This window comes from Seriola lalandi, unplaced genomic scaffold (genome assembly GCF_002814215.2).
Source record: "Seriola lalandi dorsalis isolate HSWRI2012SDOR001 ecotype SW California unplaced genomic scaffold, Sedor1 jcf7180002054570, whole genome shotgun sequence".
Lineage (NCBI taxonomy): Eukaryota > Metazoa > Chordata > Actinopteri > Carangiformes > Carangidae > Seriola > Seriola lalandi.
In genome coordinates, this window is record NW_019525123.1 from 4,629,229 (window position 1) to 4,648,699 (window position 19,471).

At 43.2% G+C, this 19,471-nt stretch overlaps 2 protein-coding genes across 5 annotated transcripts in view; both read right to left on the minus strand.

Annotated features, from left to right (window-relative positions):
- phldb2b (pleckstrin homology-like domain, family B, member 2b) overlaps positions 1 to 365 on the minus strand; it is a 41,961-nt gene extending 41,596 nt beyond the window's left edge. Inside the window, exon 1 of one of the 4 annotated variants that reach the window (XM_087176834.1) lies at positions 36 to 365. In XM_087176834.1, the coding sequence (XP_087032960.1) occupies positions 36 to 68 (33 nt within the window). In that variant the 5' untranslated portion in view covers positions 69 to 365. The remainder of the gene's footprint in view (positions 1 to 35) is intronic. The other 3 variants (XM_087176835.1, XM_023416899.2, XM_023416901.2) reach the window with 3 other exon arrangements.
- Positions 366 to 3,646: 3,281 nt separating this feature from the next.
- On the minus strand, positions 3,647 to 19,330 carry plcxd2 (phosphatidylinositol-specific phospholipase C, X domain containing 2). The gene is made up of 8 exons (XM_023416804.2): positions 18,472 to 19,330; positions 17,921 to 18,057; positions 17,641 to 17,760; positions 16,878 to 16,931; positions 16,606 to 16,761; positions 13,750 to 13,860; positions 7,770 to 7,900; positions 3,647 to 6,172 (listed from the first exon to the last, which is right to left on the minus strand). The coding sequence occupies exons 1-8, from the start codon at positions 18,572 to 18,574 to the stop codon at positions 6,013 to 6,015; spliced, it is 972 nt and encodes a 323-aa protein (XP_023272572.1). The 5' UTR covers positions 18,575 to 19,330; the 3' UTR covers positions 3,647 to 6,012.
- Between the last annotated feature and the right edge of the window lie 141 nt (positions 19,331 to 19,471).

The window sequence follows — 19,471 nt, forward strand, 5'->3', positions numbered from 1 at the left end:
AATCACACATTTGGATCATTAAATATTGGACTTACCATTATTGAAGAGGGACTGGCCTCCTTTGTCATGATGCCGAAAACGACACAATTACGAAGCTTCTCCACGATCCAGGATTATGTCGCCTGAAAATATTCTGTCACTTTTCCTCTTTGTGATTACAGTCTCCTACTTGACAGCAGATGCATTTCCTGTGCCTCGTGAGAAACCTCTGGATGTCTAGGAAAGACTTCTAATTCCTTGTCATATTGCATTGACACACACACACACACACACACAAACACACACACACTTCAAACATAGCACATACAAACGTAAAAAGCCGGCGGCCTAAGCCAATATCGGCGTGTAGAGGAATGCAACAACAGCTGGAAGTTGAGCTGGAGAGGGAACAAGGGGAGGGAGTCTCTCTCTCTCTCTCTCTCTCTCGCTCTCTCTCGCTCTGTCACTCACTCACACAGAGAGCATAGGGTGCAGGTGTTAACCATAGACTGTTAACAGAACAACTACACTTGATCTCTCATTCTTACAGGTTCAAAGAGAGAGGAAGACAAGAGGAGAGAGGTAGTAAAAGAGAGGGACATAGAAAGATAGAGAGAGAGAGCAAGAGAGAGAGCAAGAGAGAGAGAGAGAGAGAGAGAGAGAGAGAGAGAGAGAGAGAATTCTTTTCAGACCTACTTGGCAGCAATGATAAGAAACCATGATAAGAAGCATGTTTAGCTAATGATATTACAACAGGAATGCAGACTAGTCTCCTTTCACAGAAAACAGTCCAGATCTAATACTGTAGGTTTTGATTCATTCAGTTACATGGAGAAAGATCCAGACTGTTGAGCAAACACCTCATAAAACTCATATCACGCAGCAGTCAAGGGTATGCTGATAAAAGGTTCACAAAATTAAAGCACTTGCAATGAAAGACTATAATATGGATATATGGATATGTCTGTGATGGGCCTATTAAAACAAATGAAGTCATATAGTAACATAACAGGTATGGATATATGCAAGGGAAGAACCAACAGTATCTGTCACTACAAAATCAACTTTTTAGAACCACACTATGCTCACAGCAAACAGATGCAGTTCATAATGATCTTGAAGAAAAAGTAGGTTGGGTAGGTTTATCCCCTAAGAGGATATTAGCGGGATTTCAGTGAGAATAAATTTGAGGGAGAACATATTCTTCAGCCAAGTAAAACTGATGTGGCCTTTAATTTCATCACAAATAGCCCTTATATACAAGAGGAGCTATTTATGTAATTGTATCCTACAGGAGCGCAGGTGCAAGATAGATCTAACGTGACCACCCCCCTGACAAGAATGAACATTTACCCAAGAGATCTTGCAGGTAATGAGCTAAGTTTTTTGGTTTTCTTCAAACTTGCAGCTATATGAGCAAGGTGAAAAAATCATTATGATAAGTAAAGATATAAAAAGCAAAATTCAAGATGATAAATGATCCTAGTTTTCAGCAGCATATCCATATTACCTCTCTAACACATATTGTCATATTTCATGTGTATCTGCAGGCAGTGGTAAATCGCTCTTTGATCTTTTCTAAGTCATATTTGTCATCTGAAAAGTCTCAGCTACATGCACCATCATGCATCAATCTGAAGACATGATATAGGCATGCCAGCAGTTCTGCATCAGAAGTAGGTAACTTTATTTGGCAGAGGTCCATGCATTTCCCAGTTCATAACAGAAGTTTCATAAAACAACAACATGCATAACACAGAACTGTATACTATCTGTGTCCTGCAGAACTTTGTTTAGGCTATGCACAGAGACCATAACTAAAGTAATGTACCATCCTCGATGTCTGTACTCATTCAGGTGAGCTTGGCATGAATAAAAAAATGGATGACATGCAATATAGGCCAGAACTATAGTGCAAGTTAACAATTATGATGCATACATTTTTGTCAACCAATACAACTAACAGCACCTCATCTAGGAAAGCCTCTGAAATTTGCTTCTGTGTGGCAAAATGTCTGCCATGTGGTCATTTTAGTTCTTGACTCAACCTTTACAGATATATCTCTGGAGTCAAGTCTTAAAAAGGGAATAGCTCCATGTCATCAGGATAATACTACAAAATTGTCTTGCAGTTTCTTGAAACTTTCTCTCTTGTCAAGTGTTTCCAGAAGCTATTAAGCTATTATGCCTCCTTGGATGCTTGCCGGCAAAGAGAGCTTTAAGCTTTCCCAATGACATCATCCCAGAGCCTGTGGGTTTGAGAGAGCTGCCGAACCTTTGACAGCATTCCCGAGTCAATTCCACAACTCCCATGTGATCCCAGGAGGCTGAGCAGGAACTCTGGAGCTGTTTGGATTAAGATTCAATTGTTAGGGAGACCCTACTGTGAGAGACAAGTTTCATTCAGATAAACCCTCAAACTTACATTTTGAATAGGTTTTTAATAGCCATTGCTTTAATGCTCATATTCCTTCTCTTTTGAAGTAATTTTTCCAGTCTACAATGCAGAAAATTCTGTGAAACAGTATCTGAACCACTTAGTATCAATACTTTAAATTGAAACCAGTACAAATTGAATTCTATTTCATTGTCTGACAGATCATTTAATCTCAGAGGAATTCCTCATATTGTTGATGTAAGGCTTCAAGCATTTGTGTGGATAGAACTATTCAAACCATTTGCTTTGAATACCGTCTTAATGACAGATAATTGGATGAACCTGACACTGTTTTTGGCTTACAGGTAAGTGAGGTGTGTTTTTTATCTGCCTGCAGTGGTCTGCTGCAGGTCTCCACATGTTTTGTCATGTCTATCTCTTTCTTCATTCCCCCCACCCATAGGATACTGCCAGTTATCTTTACAGCTGTTGCAGTACTCTATTCATTGTGATCTAAACGAGAGCACAGAAAGCACACAATAAATCTGTGTGTAATGATGTTGTGGATCTGGTTGGCTCTGGCCATTGACATCACTTAACACCAGGGATATACAGTGACTTCAGAAAGCATGCAGATCAGGAACATCCTGTTTACTTTAATGAAATATAGAGATGTATCTTGAGATATATCTAGAACTTGAGTCCAGCTGTGGCAAATTGAATTAGGTGCACATAGTTTAAAAAGGCACACACCTGAGTATATAAGGTGCAATAATTCACACTGCATGTAAGGATGAAAACCAAGGAGGTAAAAGGACTTCTGTCTGTTTGATCTCTATGATAAAACTGTGATGAGGCATACATCAGGGTAATGGTATGAAATAATTTCTAAAGCTTTGAGTCCAGGAGCACAGTGGCCTCAGTAATCGTGAAATGGAAGAAGATTGACCATCCAGCCAAAGTGTGTAACTGGGCATGAAGAGCCTTGTTCAGGGAAGTGACCAAGAACCCAACTCTAAGTACTGAGTTAAGAGTTAAGTCTACTTTTGTAAATGAGAGATTTCAGTTTTCTGAGTTTTCTTAAATTTGCAAAACTTTCTAAATCAGTCATTAAAGGTTATTGAGTGGACTGACATAAATGGCTTTCAAATAGCTGCAAGTCTTTACAAACGCACCATACAACCAAAGTATAAGTGTGACAATATTACTGCCACTTCAATGCTAAACATTGTTATTATTTAAGATTGGAAACTGCACCATGTTTGGCTGTGATGAAGGAGGAAAAAATGATACAACTGGACTTTTTATTGTAACCTGAGGTGTAGATGGGGTGTAGAGGGGACTGGAGCACACTCAGGTTAGAGAAACTGCAACTGTGTTTAGTTGCTACTACAACATCTACTAAAATTACTTTGTGCAGAAAATGTTTGTAGAGTTACAGAGTTTTGGCTCAAACACATGTACAAGTGCATTTTGATTCATTCAGGACTTTATTCTTTATCTAGAAAACCAAACTTGAGTTGTTCTCTTCTCCTGTGAAACCTGGGAAGCACGGAGAGAGAGAGGGAGAGAGAAATGCTCTCCATCAGTCAGAGCTGCTTCTCTCTGCTCTCTCACTTGCATGCCACGGTATGTGTAATTACTGCAAAATTAAAGTGTCTCTCTCTCACGTTCTCTCTCTCTCTCTCTGTGTGTGTGCTCCATTTGCGGTGCTTGGAGATCACGCTCAACTGTGTCACACAACAATGTGGCCTGGACTGAACAGGCATTTCACACTAGTGAGTCAAACAATGAAATAAAGGACAGGGTTGAAATGAAAAAAATAATCTCTATGTCCACTTTCTATCAGTCCAGCTAAACTTAATCTCATTCCTCGTCATCTCTTATGGACTAGACAATTAGTCTGTCATTTTTCTTTGTTTCATTTCTTTCACTCTTTCCTTCTCTCTGCTCAGTAAATGCCTCTAACTTTGTAAGTTAATGTCATCTTCCTCTGCTGTCTCTATCTCCTCCTCTTCTGACCACAGGAATGCAGGTCGCCTGTCGCAGCACTGCTGTCATAGTAATCACTGGGCCCACTGTAACACACACAAACACCATAACACACACTAACACATGCACACACCCAGAAACACACACAAACTACAGTATGCTGGCCATTTCTTTCATTGCTCTTTCTCCATGGTCTGTGTTATGGAACCTTCTACATACTTGACACACACTGGACATGGTCATATACTGTGGCTCTTCTATGCATTCCCCCACATTAACAGGAGAAAATTTCTATTTCTGTCCAGTAAAACAATGGAGGTGAAAAAAAATACTGACCAAAGCATTTATAGCTGTATATACTGTACGATGGGTGCATATTTTACGGGAATTGTGGCACAGGTATCACACATATTTGGCTTTAACTCTGTAATTATGCAAGTCTGTGTATTGTATAAAAGGTGTCAGTGTTTGTCAACTTCAAACTATACAGTCAAACCATAAGTTTTGACACAGTGTTGGCACAGTAGGCTCCTCTTCCACAATTTGTGACTTTGCTTAACATAGAAAAAAAAAAATATCAAGAAAAACTACAACCACTACTTTTGTCTCACGCTCATTTCATTATTGAAAAACACCAAGTGCACAGTTCAAAACCAACTTTATCTCTCGGGCCGAGTGTTTACAATTATAAATATGTTTGAAATACAATAAACAAATTCCATTCCGTTCATGTCCGGTCTTGTCTTTCATAGACTCTTAATATATAACAATTTTGGATGTAATTAGCTGTCTGAATATTTTTCGGAATACCTTATGTGTACACAAGTTCCTATGATGTTGATGCCTAAAATACCTAAATATAGTCTTTTAATATCTGATCCAGGCTTAAAACATAATTCAAAATTCAATGTGATCAGTAATGGGATAATAACCTTTGAAAAAGGAACAAAAGCAACTGTTATAATATTGATATCAATGACTGGAAAAAAAGTAAAATCTAGAACCCCCTCTTAAGCATCTGAGATGTTGAACCTTAAAAGTTAAATCATTGTTCATCTTACAGGTAGCTGAGAATGTGGTGACCTGTGTGGCAGTGCCATGTTATAGAGGCAATGTGATATGTTTCCATTTTCCCTCAAAAGGGAATGTATGAAAAGAAATCCCCAAATGAAGTCATGGCTGTGGTCTAACAGGATTTGGTTGGCATCATGAAGATGGTAAAAAAAATGCAACTGAACATTCTTGTTCTTCTCTGACCTAAGCTCTGGCTTCCTTCGCTTTTTTGGACTTTGTGCATGATATTGTGGCAGAAAGTCAGCTGGAACCAAAACCGTGATGTTCAAATTGCCAAAGGTTAGTTGATGAGTTCCTGGAAGCTTTAAAGGCTTCATGTCATTCAAAACATGTAGAGGTCTCTGGCTCATACAGTACCTGTGTATCTTACTGCTCAAGTGTAAGACAATGAAACCTTGTCAGCTAAAGGACGGTCTGTTTACTAGCTGATGATAACAATCCTTATTTGAGTCACTGGTGTCATATAATTTATTGTTATTAAAATTAACCTCGAAGAATGTTTTAAGAAACTGATTGCAGGGACTCCAACCATCCACTGTCCAACCTCCAACACACCGTGAATCAGCACACATTAGTCCCGTGCAAACGTGTCATCTTGGTTTGCTGTCCCGTTCAGACAATAGCTGGTTATTGAGTTTGATGACAATGTTTGCAAAGTCAGTGAGCTCCACAAAGTCAGAGGTGATGATGTTGACCCCGTCCACCCCGGGCCTTTGAACCTCAACCCAGGATATGATTGTAGGCAGGTTTCTAGAGTCACAAAAATGAGAGATGGAGATTAGATTTGGTTAGATAGTGGTGAATTTAGAAAACAGGAAGTACAGAAAATAAGTGTGTGAATGAAACAAGCTGCACTAGAACGCAAACAATTCTATAAATTTCTGTTACCCCCAGAATTCTGTCACGCGAATTTTAATTTGAACGGATTTCCTCACCCTGAAAACATGACCAAAATTTCTAGTGACAAATTTGTGTCTCTATTGGTTTCATAGTTATGGCTACAAAGAGTAACTGAATTACAGCAGATATCCACAATCCTGAATCCCCTGTCCACCAAATGCTGTTGATGAGGTTTTGAAATATCTTGATGACTCACAATGTGCAAAAAATTGACCTGATGGAAAAAGTTAAATGGAGTGATGATCAGTCAGTGAGAGGCCACTGTGCCACTATTGTCTCCAAATCAAGTATCCAAGTCACTTTCTGGGCGGGCACACATACACACATACACACACACACAAACACGCACTGAGGAACACACGCCATGACTCTGTAAGTGTACCACTTCTAACACCCTTGAGTTCTCTGCTATGTTTGAGCTGCTAGCAGAACAAAACCAGGAAGTCAGAATGTTTATCCAGCAGTGATAAACAATCCCATTTCCTCGGAAGTGCAAAATTAGGGAACCTCCTGTCTCGCCAGAGCCTCCATTCAGGAATTTTACACCTCAGAATCAGTGGCTGGTTTTCTCACATTTAAGGGCATGGTGGGTATGTGGTTTACTCAAGTCATTCCACTGTTATTTCCGCTTAAATGTCAGACTCTATGAGCTACATGACTGAAAAGGTTTGTGCAAATAACTCAGTCCTTGCTTAGGAAATTAGATCTCTTATCCAAGTGATGACATGTGTTACTGTTTGAGCCTATGTGGTTTGGAAATTAATATAGAGGATTAGAGATGAATCTCAGTGGAATAAAGCAGTGAAGTGACCGAATATTGTAACAGAGAAGCTAGACATAACAGTTTTTTTTATAATGGTAGTTAATCTTCTATAAGTAAATGAAACACAGTCATCCACATTGGTGTTGCTGCAACATTACAGTACATCCATGTAGAAGACAGGGTAGAAACTGTAAGAAGCCGGAAATTCATTTCACACTGTGGCAGCTCTACCCTGCCATGACACTGTGTTTTCCTTTCCTTTTCAAGGGCATGTGAAAAACTGGAAATCCTCTTTGTTGCAGGCATGTGTTGTTGTTGCCACTGTACTGCCCCCTACTGACCACAGATTAGATTATATAAATGGAACTGAGCAGTAGAGAGGATTCTGTGTCGGTAAGCATTTAATTCCAATGAACGGAGAGTAGGCAGAGATAACTAGTTGGAGTTAGGGTATGGTTGAAGTCAGGTTAAGCATCATAAGACATAATTGGTAAGGGTGAAAGTGAAGGTTAGGTTCAGGTTAAAGTGATTGGAAACACTTAATTTAACCAGAAACAGACTACACTTCCTGCAGAATCTACTCCCAAACCATCAAATTAAGTTATATGTAAAATTTATATATAAAAACTGACAAAGCAGTTGACATGCTATATTTTGTTTATCCACAATAACTTAGTCACTGACCTTTCCACCAGGTAGTTACGTAGGCCCCAGACCAGGCCCTTGGCCACAGTGTTGACCCTGGGCGTGAGGATGGCCTGGGACACATGGAAGGAGCCCTGTTTTGCTCTTTCCTTCAGTGTAGTTTCCAGGAACTAGACAGGATAATGTTAAATGGAGGAAAACTCATCTAAATATTACTTCAATTAGGAAATTTTTACAGTTTATGTAAGTATATTACACATGTGTCAGAGGAAAAAACTGTTCACTTTTGTACACTTTACTAACATAGTGAACCAAAGAATTCAGAGGTGTGAATCTTGAAGTGATTCATGCTCATATTAAAGAAATTATATTCATTATTAAATAAATGGTTAATGTTAGAAAGCCCATGTTGTTATATGCTGTTGCTTGTTCATGGTTATCAGTCATTCATTATGTATCATTCACTGATAGTTTGTTTTCATTGTGATTTGTAATGTCCCACGTAATAGAATGCACCAGAGCTGGGTGTAAATGACAAAAGGTGAGTTGGACAATGTTATATTACAGATTAAGTACTAGAATGTATATTTGTTCACTTTGTGTTTGAGCTGAGTTGGGCGCCATGTGGGGCTGTGTGCTGGAATGCTAGTGATGCTAGTAAGCTAATTTATGTTGCTTATAAGCCTCGTGGGAGATGACCGCAGCAGAATAAATCAGTCATAACTGAACTGGAAGTCCGTCTCTGTGTTCTCTAATCGGGACACACAGCTGTACCTTCTCGCTCTAAACCAGCTAATTTCCTGGAGACCCCACTCTCCGTTTTATGGTCCTTCGAGCCGGATTGGAGCATCAACCAAGGTATGGAACCTACAGATACGGATGACCAGGCTGAATCTGCTCCCCAAAGTGCTTCACAGAGAGAACGGCGCCATCCAGCGTATCTGGCCGACTATGTGGTTGCAACTCTCCCTTCTGAAGGACAATCCCGAACCACTCAACTGGCTCCCTCCTCCCAGCATTCACACAGTGAGCGAACGCGCTCATCCCGGAGGAGCCACAGTTCCAGAACCATGCGCTCAACACGCTCATCGATTGGCATATTCCCCTCTAATGTTCTCTCAGAGCTGGAAACAGCCCAGCTTGAAGAGCGACTGAAGCAGATGGAGCTCGAGGAGTTGCAGCAGCAGCTGGAAGAGGAGCAACAAGCCGAATTTCAATGTCAACGACTCCAAGCTCAAGCCAGAGAGGCCCAAAAGCTACAAGAGGAAGCCCTTAGAGCCCGAGAGTCACTAACCAGACAGCTGGAACAATGACAACGACTAAAGCAGAGAGAGAATGAGCTGGAGATGGCAAAGATGGTCACTTCTCTCCTTAAAAGTAAAGTACAGGAACCTAATGACCGTCCTACGGTGTTCCAAAAACCGATGATCCCCTTCTTTGACAGTGGTAAGGAGAGTAACTTTGCCTTACTGAAGATGGCCCTTGACAACTAAACAGTCATCAGCACCTAAACGAGCAGTACAAGTATCAGGTGCTCCTCGGACATCTGAAACTACAGAGTGCACTTCAACTTGCTAAGGCTTACATGCACGACCTGAGGCCGTACACGATGGCCATGCAAGCTCTCCAGGACAAGTACGAACAACCACGTCAGCTTGTCCAAAGCGAACTGGGTGCCATTTTGAATGCTCCAGCCCTCAAGTTTGGAGACTCCAAAGCCTTCGATGCCTTTGCCTTGTCTATCCAATCATTAGTAGGCATGCTTAGGACTCTGGAGGGACAGAATGGCTACGAATTAAGATGTGGATCCCATGTCGACTGACTGTTGAGTAAGATGCCGCAAAGTTATCGCGATGGGTTTGTGGAACACTGCCTGAACCAAGGTATCCTTCACACGGGTACCGACCAAACCTATACCTTACCTGTCTTAGGGTCCTGGTTACAGATGAAATCCCAGGCGAAGCGAATAGCAGGTAGAGCTGCCGCGCTCTACTACCAGGAAGCTCCCAAACCAACAAAGAAAGACCAACGTACTTTCAACAAACCAAAGGGGAAATCCGAAGGGACGGCCTCCACAACCTAAGTCCTCAGCCAAACCTAAACCGTACTGTCCCTACTGTGACAATAAAGAATATTTCTTGAATGCTTGCACCAAGTTCAAGAAATTGAACACAGGACAGATCGTGAAGTGGCTAACTGATGGACAGCGGTGTTGGAAGTGCGGAAGATCTCACAAACCTGATATTTGCACCCTCAAGCGACCTTGCAATACCTGCCAAGAGCAACATCTGATGGTACTGATGCAGTCCAGCAAACCGAGAAGAGTGTGCTCATGGTGACTGCTCCCACTGTGAAGGTGTACTTAGATAGGCCGAATAGGTCCCCCAAGGTGATGTTGAAGGTTGTGAAAGTCCTACTTCACAATGAAGACCGAGTATTGGAGACTTATGCGGTACTTGACGACGGCTCAGAATGAAGCATCATCTTGCCACAAGCTGTGAAATGCCTGAACCTCACCTTGCAGCCTGAAACACTCACCCTGCGAACCGTTCATCAGGATGTAGTGCAGCTTCACGGTGCTTCAGTTGCCTTTCAGGTGTCCTCCCTGCCTAAACCTGGAGAGAAGTATGATATACGTCAGACATTCACATCTGACAACCTCTGTCTCTCCGAACATTCCTACCCGGTGACAACTCTCCAACGGAGATATAAGCACCTCCGCAACTTACCTTTGCCTCCTGTGGACCACGCACGATCTCTGCTGCTCATTGGATCTCACATGCTGCATCTCCTGACACCTATAGAGCCGGTGCAGTTGGGCCCCCTATGGAGACCCGTTGCAGTCCACAGCAAGCTTGGTTGGTACATTCAAGGTCCTACCAGTATCGACCAAGTCCCTGCATCTGAGCAGCAGTGTCTACTCACAGCAACAGTCTAACCGGCCTGCGAGCTCTTCAAGAACGTTGAGCGTCTCTGGCAGATTGATACGCTGCCTTACATGAGTGAGAAGCAGGTAACCAGATCAAAGGAAGATCAGCAAGCCATGAACCTACTTGAGACATCCACTGTCAGGATCACTGTTGATGGCATACAGAGATATGCTACACCGCTGCTTCGTCGAGCCAACTCCCTGCTATTCGCTTCGCCTGGGATTTCATCTGTAACCAGGACCCTAAGTCAGGTAAGGTATAGGTTTGGTCGGTACCCGTGTGAAGGATACCTTGGTTCAGGCAGTGTTCCACAAACCCTTCAGGCTCCTATGGAAGCAGTGTTGCCGAATCTTGGAAGCACCTAGCGGAGGCTTGGCAAAGACCCAGATCGTGCCAAGGTATACTGCCAGGAGATCAAGAAGTTGGAGAACATAGGCTATGTAGCAGTGGTGCTACCTGAGGTAGCTGCATCAACACCAGAATCCTGGTTTATACCACCCCATATGGTGCGGCATAACAACAAGGACAGGATTGTCTTTAATTGCTCTTTCCAGTGCAAGGGGAAGTCCCTCAACAAACTTCTCCTGCCTGGACCTGCCCTAGGTTCATCGCTGTTGGGAGTCCTCATTCTATTCCGGCTGTATCCAGTTGCGGTGAGCAGTGACATCAAGAGTATGTTTCACCAGCTACGCCTTTTGCCAGCCGACAAACCAGTTCTGCGCTTCATCTGGCGGGACATGCAGAAGACTGAGGAGCCAAGGATTTATGAATGGCAGGTTCTGCCATTTGGCACTACGTACAGCCCTTGCTGTGCCAGGACACAAGTGAATCCAACAGTGACCTCGTTAATTGTGTTGAGCAGTCCTTCTATGCATCCACAGCACCCATTCAGAGGAAGAAGCTAAGGACCTTGTTAATGGTCTGCGCCAGTTGCTCCACATCGGTGGCTTTGAGATACGCCAGTGGGCCAGTAACGTTCCGGCTGTCATTGAACATCTTTCACCTGATGCCAGATCCGAGAGCAGTGAGCTATGGCTTTCTCAATCCAGTATGGACCTTCAGGAGCCAACACTTGGACTAAGTTGGGACTGCCTCCACGACTCCCTTAAGTACAAGAGACACAGACCAGTGGAGAGAGCTGAACCCACATTGAGGAATGTGTACAAGGTACTTGCCTGTCAGTATGATCCACTAGGCTACATTGTACCGTTCACAACCAGAGCCAAGATCCTTGTCCAGGATCTTTGGAAGGAGCAAATCGGCTGGGCTGACCCGATCTGGCCACAGTGCCTGCGAGACAGATGGTTTGCCTGGGAACAGGAGATTCCCGACCTGATCCAGATGGAAATCCCCAGATGTTATACACCAGCGTCCGCAGACGCACCAACATCAAATAGAGATCTACAAATCTTCTGTGATGCTTCTGAGAGAGCATATGGTTCTGTTGCTTATTTATGAACAGAAGATGCTCAGAATGAAGTCCATATCTCCTTTGTCCTGGCCAGATCTCGCGTGACGCCAAAGAGGCAGCTCTCCATGCCTCGGTTGGAGTTGAGTGCCGCTCTCACCGGTGCTCAATTAGCCAGTGTCCTTCAAGCTGAGCTCACTTTACCCATCAGAAATGTCATCCTCTGGTCGAATTCGACTACCGTTCTTCACTGGATCAAGTCAGAATCTTGCCACTACATGGTTTTCATTGGTACACGTGTGGCAGACATTCAGAGCCTTACCAATGTGAGCAACTGGAGGTATGTGGATAGCACAAACAACCCCGCTGATGATATCACGCGGGGCAAGACCTTGAAAGAGCTGTTCCGACCACACCAGTGGCACCAAGGCCCAGACTTCCTGATCACCCCGAGGGTCACTGGCCGACCAGCCCATTAACCTATCCAGAGCCAGAGGATAGCGAATTGAAGAACAACATCCTTGGAAATCGTCGATGGAGGCATAGCCAAGTCCTCGTCGACCATTTTTGGTCTAGATTTGTCAGTCACTACCTGCCCAGCTGACAGGAAAGACAGAAGTGGTGGAAAGACGGGAAATACCTCACGCCGAACCAAGTGGTGCTCATCGTTGATCCTGAGCTCCCGCAGGCTTTATGGCCAGTTGGTAAGGTGACAAATACTTACCCTGGAGTGGATGGACGCATCCAGACTGCTGCCGTGAAGGTCAAAGATCGGACACACATCAGACCAGTAGCCCGCCTGGTCCAGCTCCCTAAGTTCGAAGATGATGAAACCGGGGATCCACCTACCTGAGAGGTCTTTCTACCTTGGCTCTGACTGTCCATGCAGACAGTCGGGGGCGGCTGTGTCAGAAAGCCCATGTTGTTATATGCTGTTGCTTGTTCATGGTTATCAGTCATTCATTATGTATCATTCACTGATAGTTTGTTTTCATTGTGATTTGCAATGTCCCACGTAATTGAATGCACCAGAGCTGTACTGACGCCCCTTGAATGCACCACCTGTCGTGTGTGTTGCGGTGTTGTGAAAGCTAATTAGTTTCCCCCTCCGTGTGGCTGCTGATTGCTGGAGGGTTTTCCCTGGCCAGTAGGGGTCTTTTACCTGCATTACCTCGATTTATTGCTGTGTGTAAATGACAAAAGGTGAGTTGGACAATGTTATATTATAGATTAAGTACTAGACTGTATATTTGTTCCCTTTGTGTTTGAGCTGAGTTGGGCGCCATGTGGGGCAGTGTGCTGGAATGCTAGTGATGCTAGTAAGCTAAGTTATGTTGCTTATAAGCCTCGTGGGAGATGACCGCAGCAGAATAAATCAGTCATAACTGAACTGGAAGTCCGTCTCTGTGTTCACTAATCGGGACACACATCTGTACCTTCTCGCTCTAAACCAGCTAATTTCCTGGAGACCCCACTCTCCGTTTTAGTTAAAATTATGCCCAAAAATTATTTACAATCTTTTTTATCTTGAATTCACAAAGTAATAGTAAGCCATAGATTTCTGGATTGATTTTCCCCCGAAGAACATTTTTTAAAAAGTGTAGGGGGATTTCATGTTGGTATGCCTTTCAACCCAAGGGTTAGGATTAGGGATAGACTGTTTGATTGTGGATGTTCTGACCTGAATGAGCTTGTTGGGTTCAGTGGTGTTTGCCCAGGGAGCGGGGATCTTGCTGCCAGGCCACATTACAGGGATGCCCTGAGCTGAGGGATGATGGTAGAACACTATTACCTGAAGAGAGGAGAGAATGAACGACACTGAATATAAAGCTGAAGTTTGAAAGACAGCAAAGACAGGCTTTGACTTTTAAGTACATAGAATAAACTACCCACATTTTACATCCAAAACTGCTATAGGTTGGTAGGTAGCACTTGGGTCATGAAAATCAGGTGATGAAAATGATTTTGCCAGTTCATTGCATCTACACACATTGTAAGCCTAAAATGTCCATATTTGCAACCTTTACACCAATCTCATTGTATGAATATCCATAACCCAGTATTTACAGTCATATCTACACACCTTCACACTATTGTCCACATTATGGTCCAGTATGCGGTAGCCCGTCTGGTCTACGATCAACCTAAAAGGGCTCATGTCACTCTGCAACTCATCTACCTCCACTGGCTACCCATGGCCGCCCAAATCAAAATCAAGTCATGAATGCTTGTCTTCAGGGTGACTTCTGGGTCTGCACCCATCTTCTTGAACTCAATCATACAGGCTTATGCTCCTCCTCTGCAACTGCATTCCTACAAGGAATGTCATCTGGCATTGCCATCCCTACACACAAGACAATGTGTGACAATGAGTGTCCCTCTCTATCCTCAAGAATCTTTTGAAGACTCTATATTCCAAGAGCACCTCCTCTCCTAACACCCTAACTAGCACTTATTATGCACTTTCGGTGCCCTTCTTTACTGATCTCCTTGCACTTATGGAATTGATGTAGCACTTAATGCTTACACCAAGGTCTCCTACTGCACTTAACCTTTACTGTTGTCCCTCACTTTGAAGTCACTTTGGAATTAAATGTATTGTATAACTGGAAACATAGATTATTCTTATACAGTACTATGTACTCAATAGAAAACTTTGTTAGCATCGGTTGCTGTAATATCACAACACAGAATGTGCAACAATTCTGTTAAAAAGACCACTCCTTACTACAGTGATTTAGCAGTGAGACGATATGAGAGCAGGTTGGATGATATGAGAGCAGGTTGGGTTACAGTGTCTTTTCCAGTGACAAACAGAGCAAGGAGGAAGGCTGCACTCTGCAGCTGGTAATTGTGCAAATCTATCTATCTCTCTACTCTATTGCTATTCTCTGCCTGCTCTCCTCTCTTTCTTTTTTCTTTGCCAACTAAGCCAGTCACAGATTAGGGTCATAGGAGCAGAGGTTTAACTGATAGCAGACAAATGACACAGACAAACTGTCACAGCCAGTGTTTTCCACTCATCCTGCCTCTGTCTCACTCTCCACTCTGCCACACCTCACTCTCCTCACTTGTTGCCCCCAGCTGCACTCCATCTCTAATCTAGCCAGTATATATTCATCCCCGGTTCACTCGCACTTTGCCAGATTGTTTTAGTATTATGCAAGACTTTCCAGCGTTCATCTCCGGACTGGCTTCCCTGTATTGACTCTGCTTCTCCCTGACCATCCTGCCTCGTCCCTGCCCCAGTAAACGCCTCAGCCCTCTGTCCCCGACCACAAGTTCTGCCTGTGTGCTTCCTGGTCCCTGTCTGCCTGTCCCTGTAGCTGTTTGGCATTCTCCAGCTCTGACATTGCAACGTGAGTGCTTCCCTGCTGGTTTCCCGATTCTTCGTCTGACTCCGAACCCGCCTGCCTGCTCCTTCCTGGTTCGTCTCCCCCGCTGACTGCACACCTGGTTCCGATCCTCCTGCACCCTCGACTACGTCTCCAGCCTGCTTCTTAACGGTACCCTTGCCTTCCTACCAACTCATCCCTGTGTTTGTGAGCCTCCCCAACCCGCTCCACTCACCTGCAACGCATCACGGCATCCCCAGCCCCGGACCCCTTCCTCTATCCCCTATACCCACCTGTGTGCAATATCTCTGCCGGTTCTTTAATAAAAGTCATTACCAGCTATTCACCTGTTTGGTTGTGCTCCAATTGGGTCTTACCACACCCCGTTACACAAACAGGACAAAGTAAACACAATGTCACACTATCTGCACCTAAAACAGGAAGCAGGCCACATACACACACAGGCTAAGATGTGTGTGTACATGATTGCTTGCTGAGCCTCTCATCTCTATACATATGTATGTATACATAAAAAGAAAAAGATGGAGAAATAAAATCAAGACTGTGTGAAAGTGTGACAAGATAAGGGAATGATGAGAAATGTAAGAGGTAGAAAAAGAGAGGGGGTGGGTTTAAGTGGAGGAAAAAGTGAGAAATGAAGACAGGCAAAAAGAGACATGAAAGCGAATGTGAAGACATGATAAATGCTAAATACAATGAAAGAAGGAAGGCGGGTTAGATGGTGGAACAAGTGTTAATAGGATGACGCTCACCACTAATTCCTGTCCTGGAGAGTTACAGGCTTCATGGATTACCTGACCACAGGAGTTAAGTGGACCATCCAATACACACCTGTAAACTTCATACTGTATATACATGCAATGTATTTTCATGCAGCCATTCACACATGCTTGTAGTCAACAGAGAGCCCCCTTCCGTCCTAGGTTGCAGATGATGATGATGGTGATAATGATCTTCTATCCTATACTAAGATCTGCAAATTCAAATATAAATAATTTTGATGATATGATTAATCTACTTTAATCTACTTTAAATTCTCAGTAGTGGCACTGAAATTATTACTGGGAAATCTGGTTGAGAAAAATATTTGTTTTGAAATGTTTCAGGATGGTTTTTATGTAATGTTGTACATCCACGTGCAAACTTTCAATGAAAGTTTCATTGATGCATCCAGATCTCACCTGATATTTCTTCTCCCATAGATAGTCAAGAGTAATGCTCTCCACTGCACAGTTGTTACAAAGCTTGCTGCCAAACACTTCCTGGAGCATGTTGATGAGGTAAACATGATGCTCTGCATCCATTGCATAGTAATGGTTGAAGTCCAGAAACACCACCTAAATCCACATTAACTTAGTCAGTTAACAGTCCAAGACTCTCTCCACGCTCATAGTTATGTATCAGTGTTTTTATTATTATGTTGCATAAAAACAATATCAAAAGTCCTTCTTACCTCTTTCCTGTGTCTGCCTAGGAAGGAGTTGATTTCTAACAGACCATCCCTCACCTTTGGGGCAGAACAGCACAAAAGTTGGAGGCCATTTTCAAAATCAAACCAAAAGGTTTGTTGGTCAAACTCTAATTAAAAGGGACAGAGTTTTGGTCACAATTTTAGATCCCCAAAGGTTTCCCTTAAGTACATTATACGTCATGTCCTGCAACACAAAGCAGTATATTGCAGTATAAAATAAGGGATAAAGAAAAAAAGGGAAAGACCAATTGTATTGGCTATGTAATTACAATCTGTTAGAGTGCATGAAGTTGTTGTCCCTATAATCAACAAAGCCTGTATCTAATGTTTTACAGCCACAAGTCCATCTCATGATGCACTATTTGTAGCAAAACACTGTGTCATAAAGCAGACAGGCATGTGTCAGAGTGACCCATGTCAGAGGAGGGATGTTTACAACTAAATACACAGCCTTTGATCCAACAACAGCTGGAAACAGAACACAGTGCTAGAACAAAACATTTACTGCTCACTCATGAGACAAAAAAAACATTTAGACTAGCTGAAATATTTGAATCTATATTCAGATGTAATTTTGGTCATTTCTGGGATGGAGTAAGCTAATCTAGAAAGACAAAATCATTCGGCATTGAGGGATAATACTGGACTGTGACAGTTCAAAAAGAGAACTATGACAATGAATTGTAAAAGACTATACAAAAGGATAGGGAGACTATCGTAGTATGTCTGTATTTCCTATGCTCACCTTGTGTCCAAAGAGGCCATGGATGAAGTAAATCTCCTTTCCAGATTCGCCTGGTTTGGAGGAGACCCTGAGATCAAAGTAACGAATTCCTGCATCCAGCTGCTCCTTAAAAGTCAGGTTCTAGGAACACAGATCAGGTCACATTATACATTACAACTGGCTGCAAAACCCAACACACCTGCTGCACTGCAAAACACACACTTTCAAAAGTTGCCCAAAATATGTCTTCTTATAAATCATCTACAAGCAGCTGGTCTAATCACTAATTTCAGATCTGTACCTGTGTCATGGACCACTTCACCATGACTTTCTTGGCTAAGACACTGAAGACAGTGGCCAGATATTTGACATAAGCCTTCTGATCAGGGCCCACAGGAGCATGCACATCTACCCAGTAGGTGAAAGAATCATGGGACCCTAGAAAAAAGATGATGATGGGGATAGAAAATAAAAACAGGAAAGGGAAATGACAAATAAATAGGCTATGCACAAGGGATGTTAGAAGGGCAAATAACAAAGATGTAGTTACAGATGTTGAGGGGAACTGAAAAAGGTGAATGTGAAGTATGAGAGAACAAAAGACAGCAGGCCAGGACATGCAAGAAAGAAAACGATGTAAGATAAGGCAGCATACACATGAAATTATCAAGATGGAACTAAAGCTGCATGGGAGAAACACACACACACACACGCGCACACACACACACACACACACACACACACACACACACTAACATTTTGACGGAAAGCACAAGATGCGATTGTTGTGCAGTCCTTCAAAAATTTAGGCTATCCATACAGTGGTGGCATCTTAACGCACGGCAGGCTCACCTGGCACAGCGATGTGTTTTAGTGGCATGGCACTGAGCTTGGAGGGGAGCGAACCCATCCAGTCAGCATTGAAATTCCCGATCCCCGCGGGTCTCGTCTTCATGTCAGAAACAGCCTGTCAACAACCAACCCCCCTCAGGAAACCGCTCTCCGGTACAGACGCACTCCCAGTGAGAGATCCCCGTGCGCTCCCAACAGGTAGAATCCACCATAGGTCATCTTGGAAAGTCAGAATAAGTTTAATTAATTTTCTACATCTATCTTGGCATCTGTTCAACTGTGGCCCGTTTTCCTCCCTCGGTTTCCGCTAAGCTATAGCATGGCTTCGCGGTGCGTTGTGTTCCAACTGGCAAACAGAGCATCCGTTGACAAGACTGGCGGGTGGTTAACGACTGCGATAATCCTCTTAGAGCGAAATCCCACTTGTTATCCCCCTTCTCTTGTTTTTTGGTTTAACCTGCCTAATTTGTGTGCGAAGACTACCCCGTGGACACACACAAACACGCACATACAGAAAGAGACAGATAGGAAGGTTGGTCTTTGTTGTAAATTATTGTGGTCCAGAGTCAGCAAATGACGTTGCATAGGGAGACCAATTCGGAACTGAGGGGACAGTCCAGGTCCCGGAACGTTCCAGTTAAATAATGTGAGTACAGTGCTCTTTAACGGCTGTAGGGCGATTTACCAGACGTGCATGAGCAAAACCAACCAGTTTGTCCTCATCCTGAAAGTCTTTTCTCTTGCTAAACCGAAAATAATCTTTGAAAATATTTTATATGAAGCATGAATCCCATTTATGCGTCGCTTGACGTTTACTTGCGAGCGTGGAATTAGATCATCGTTGCCTCTTGTGGCCGATGGGTATAAAGCGCCCACCACAATCATGGTTCTCACGATTAGTGAAGTACCAGCGGGCCTCCGGCCGTAGGGGGCAGTAACGAGTCCATTAGTGCTCGATGCACCAGAACGGTGCGAATGAGCTGCCGTACTCGAAAACATA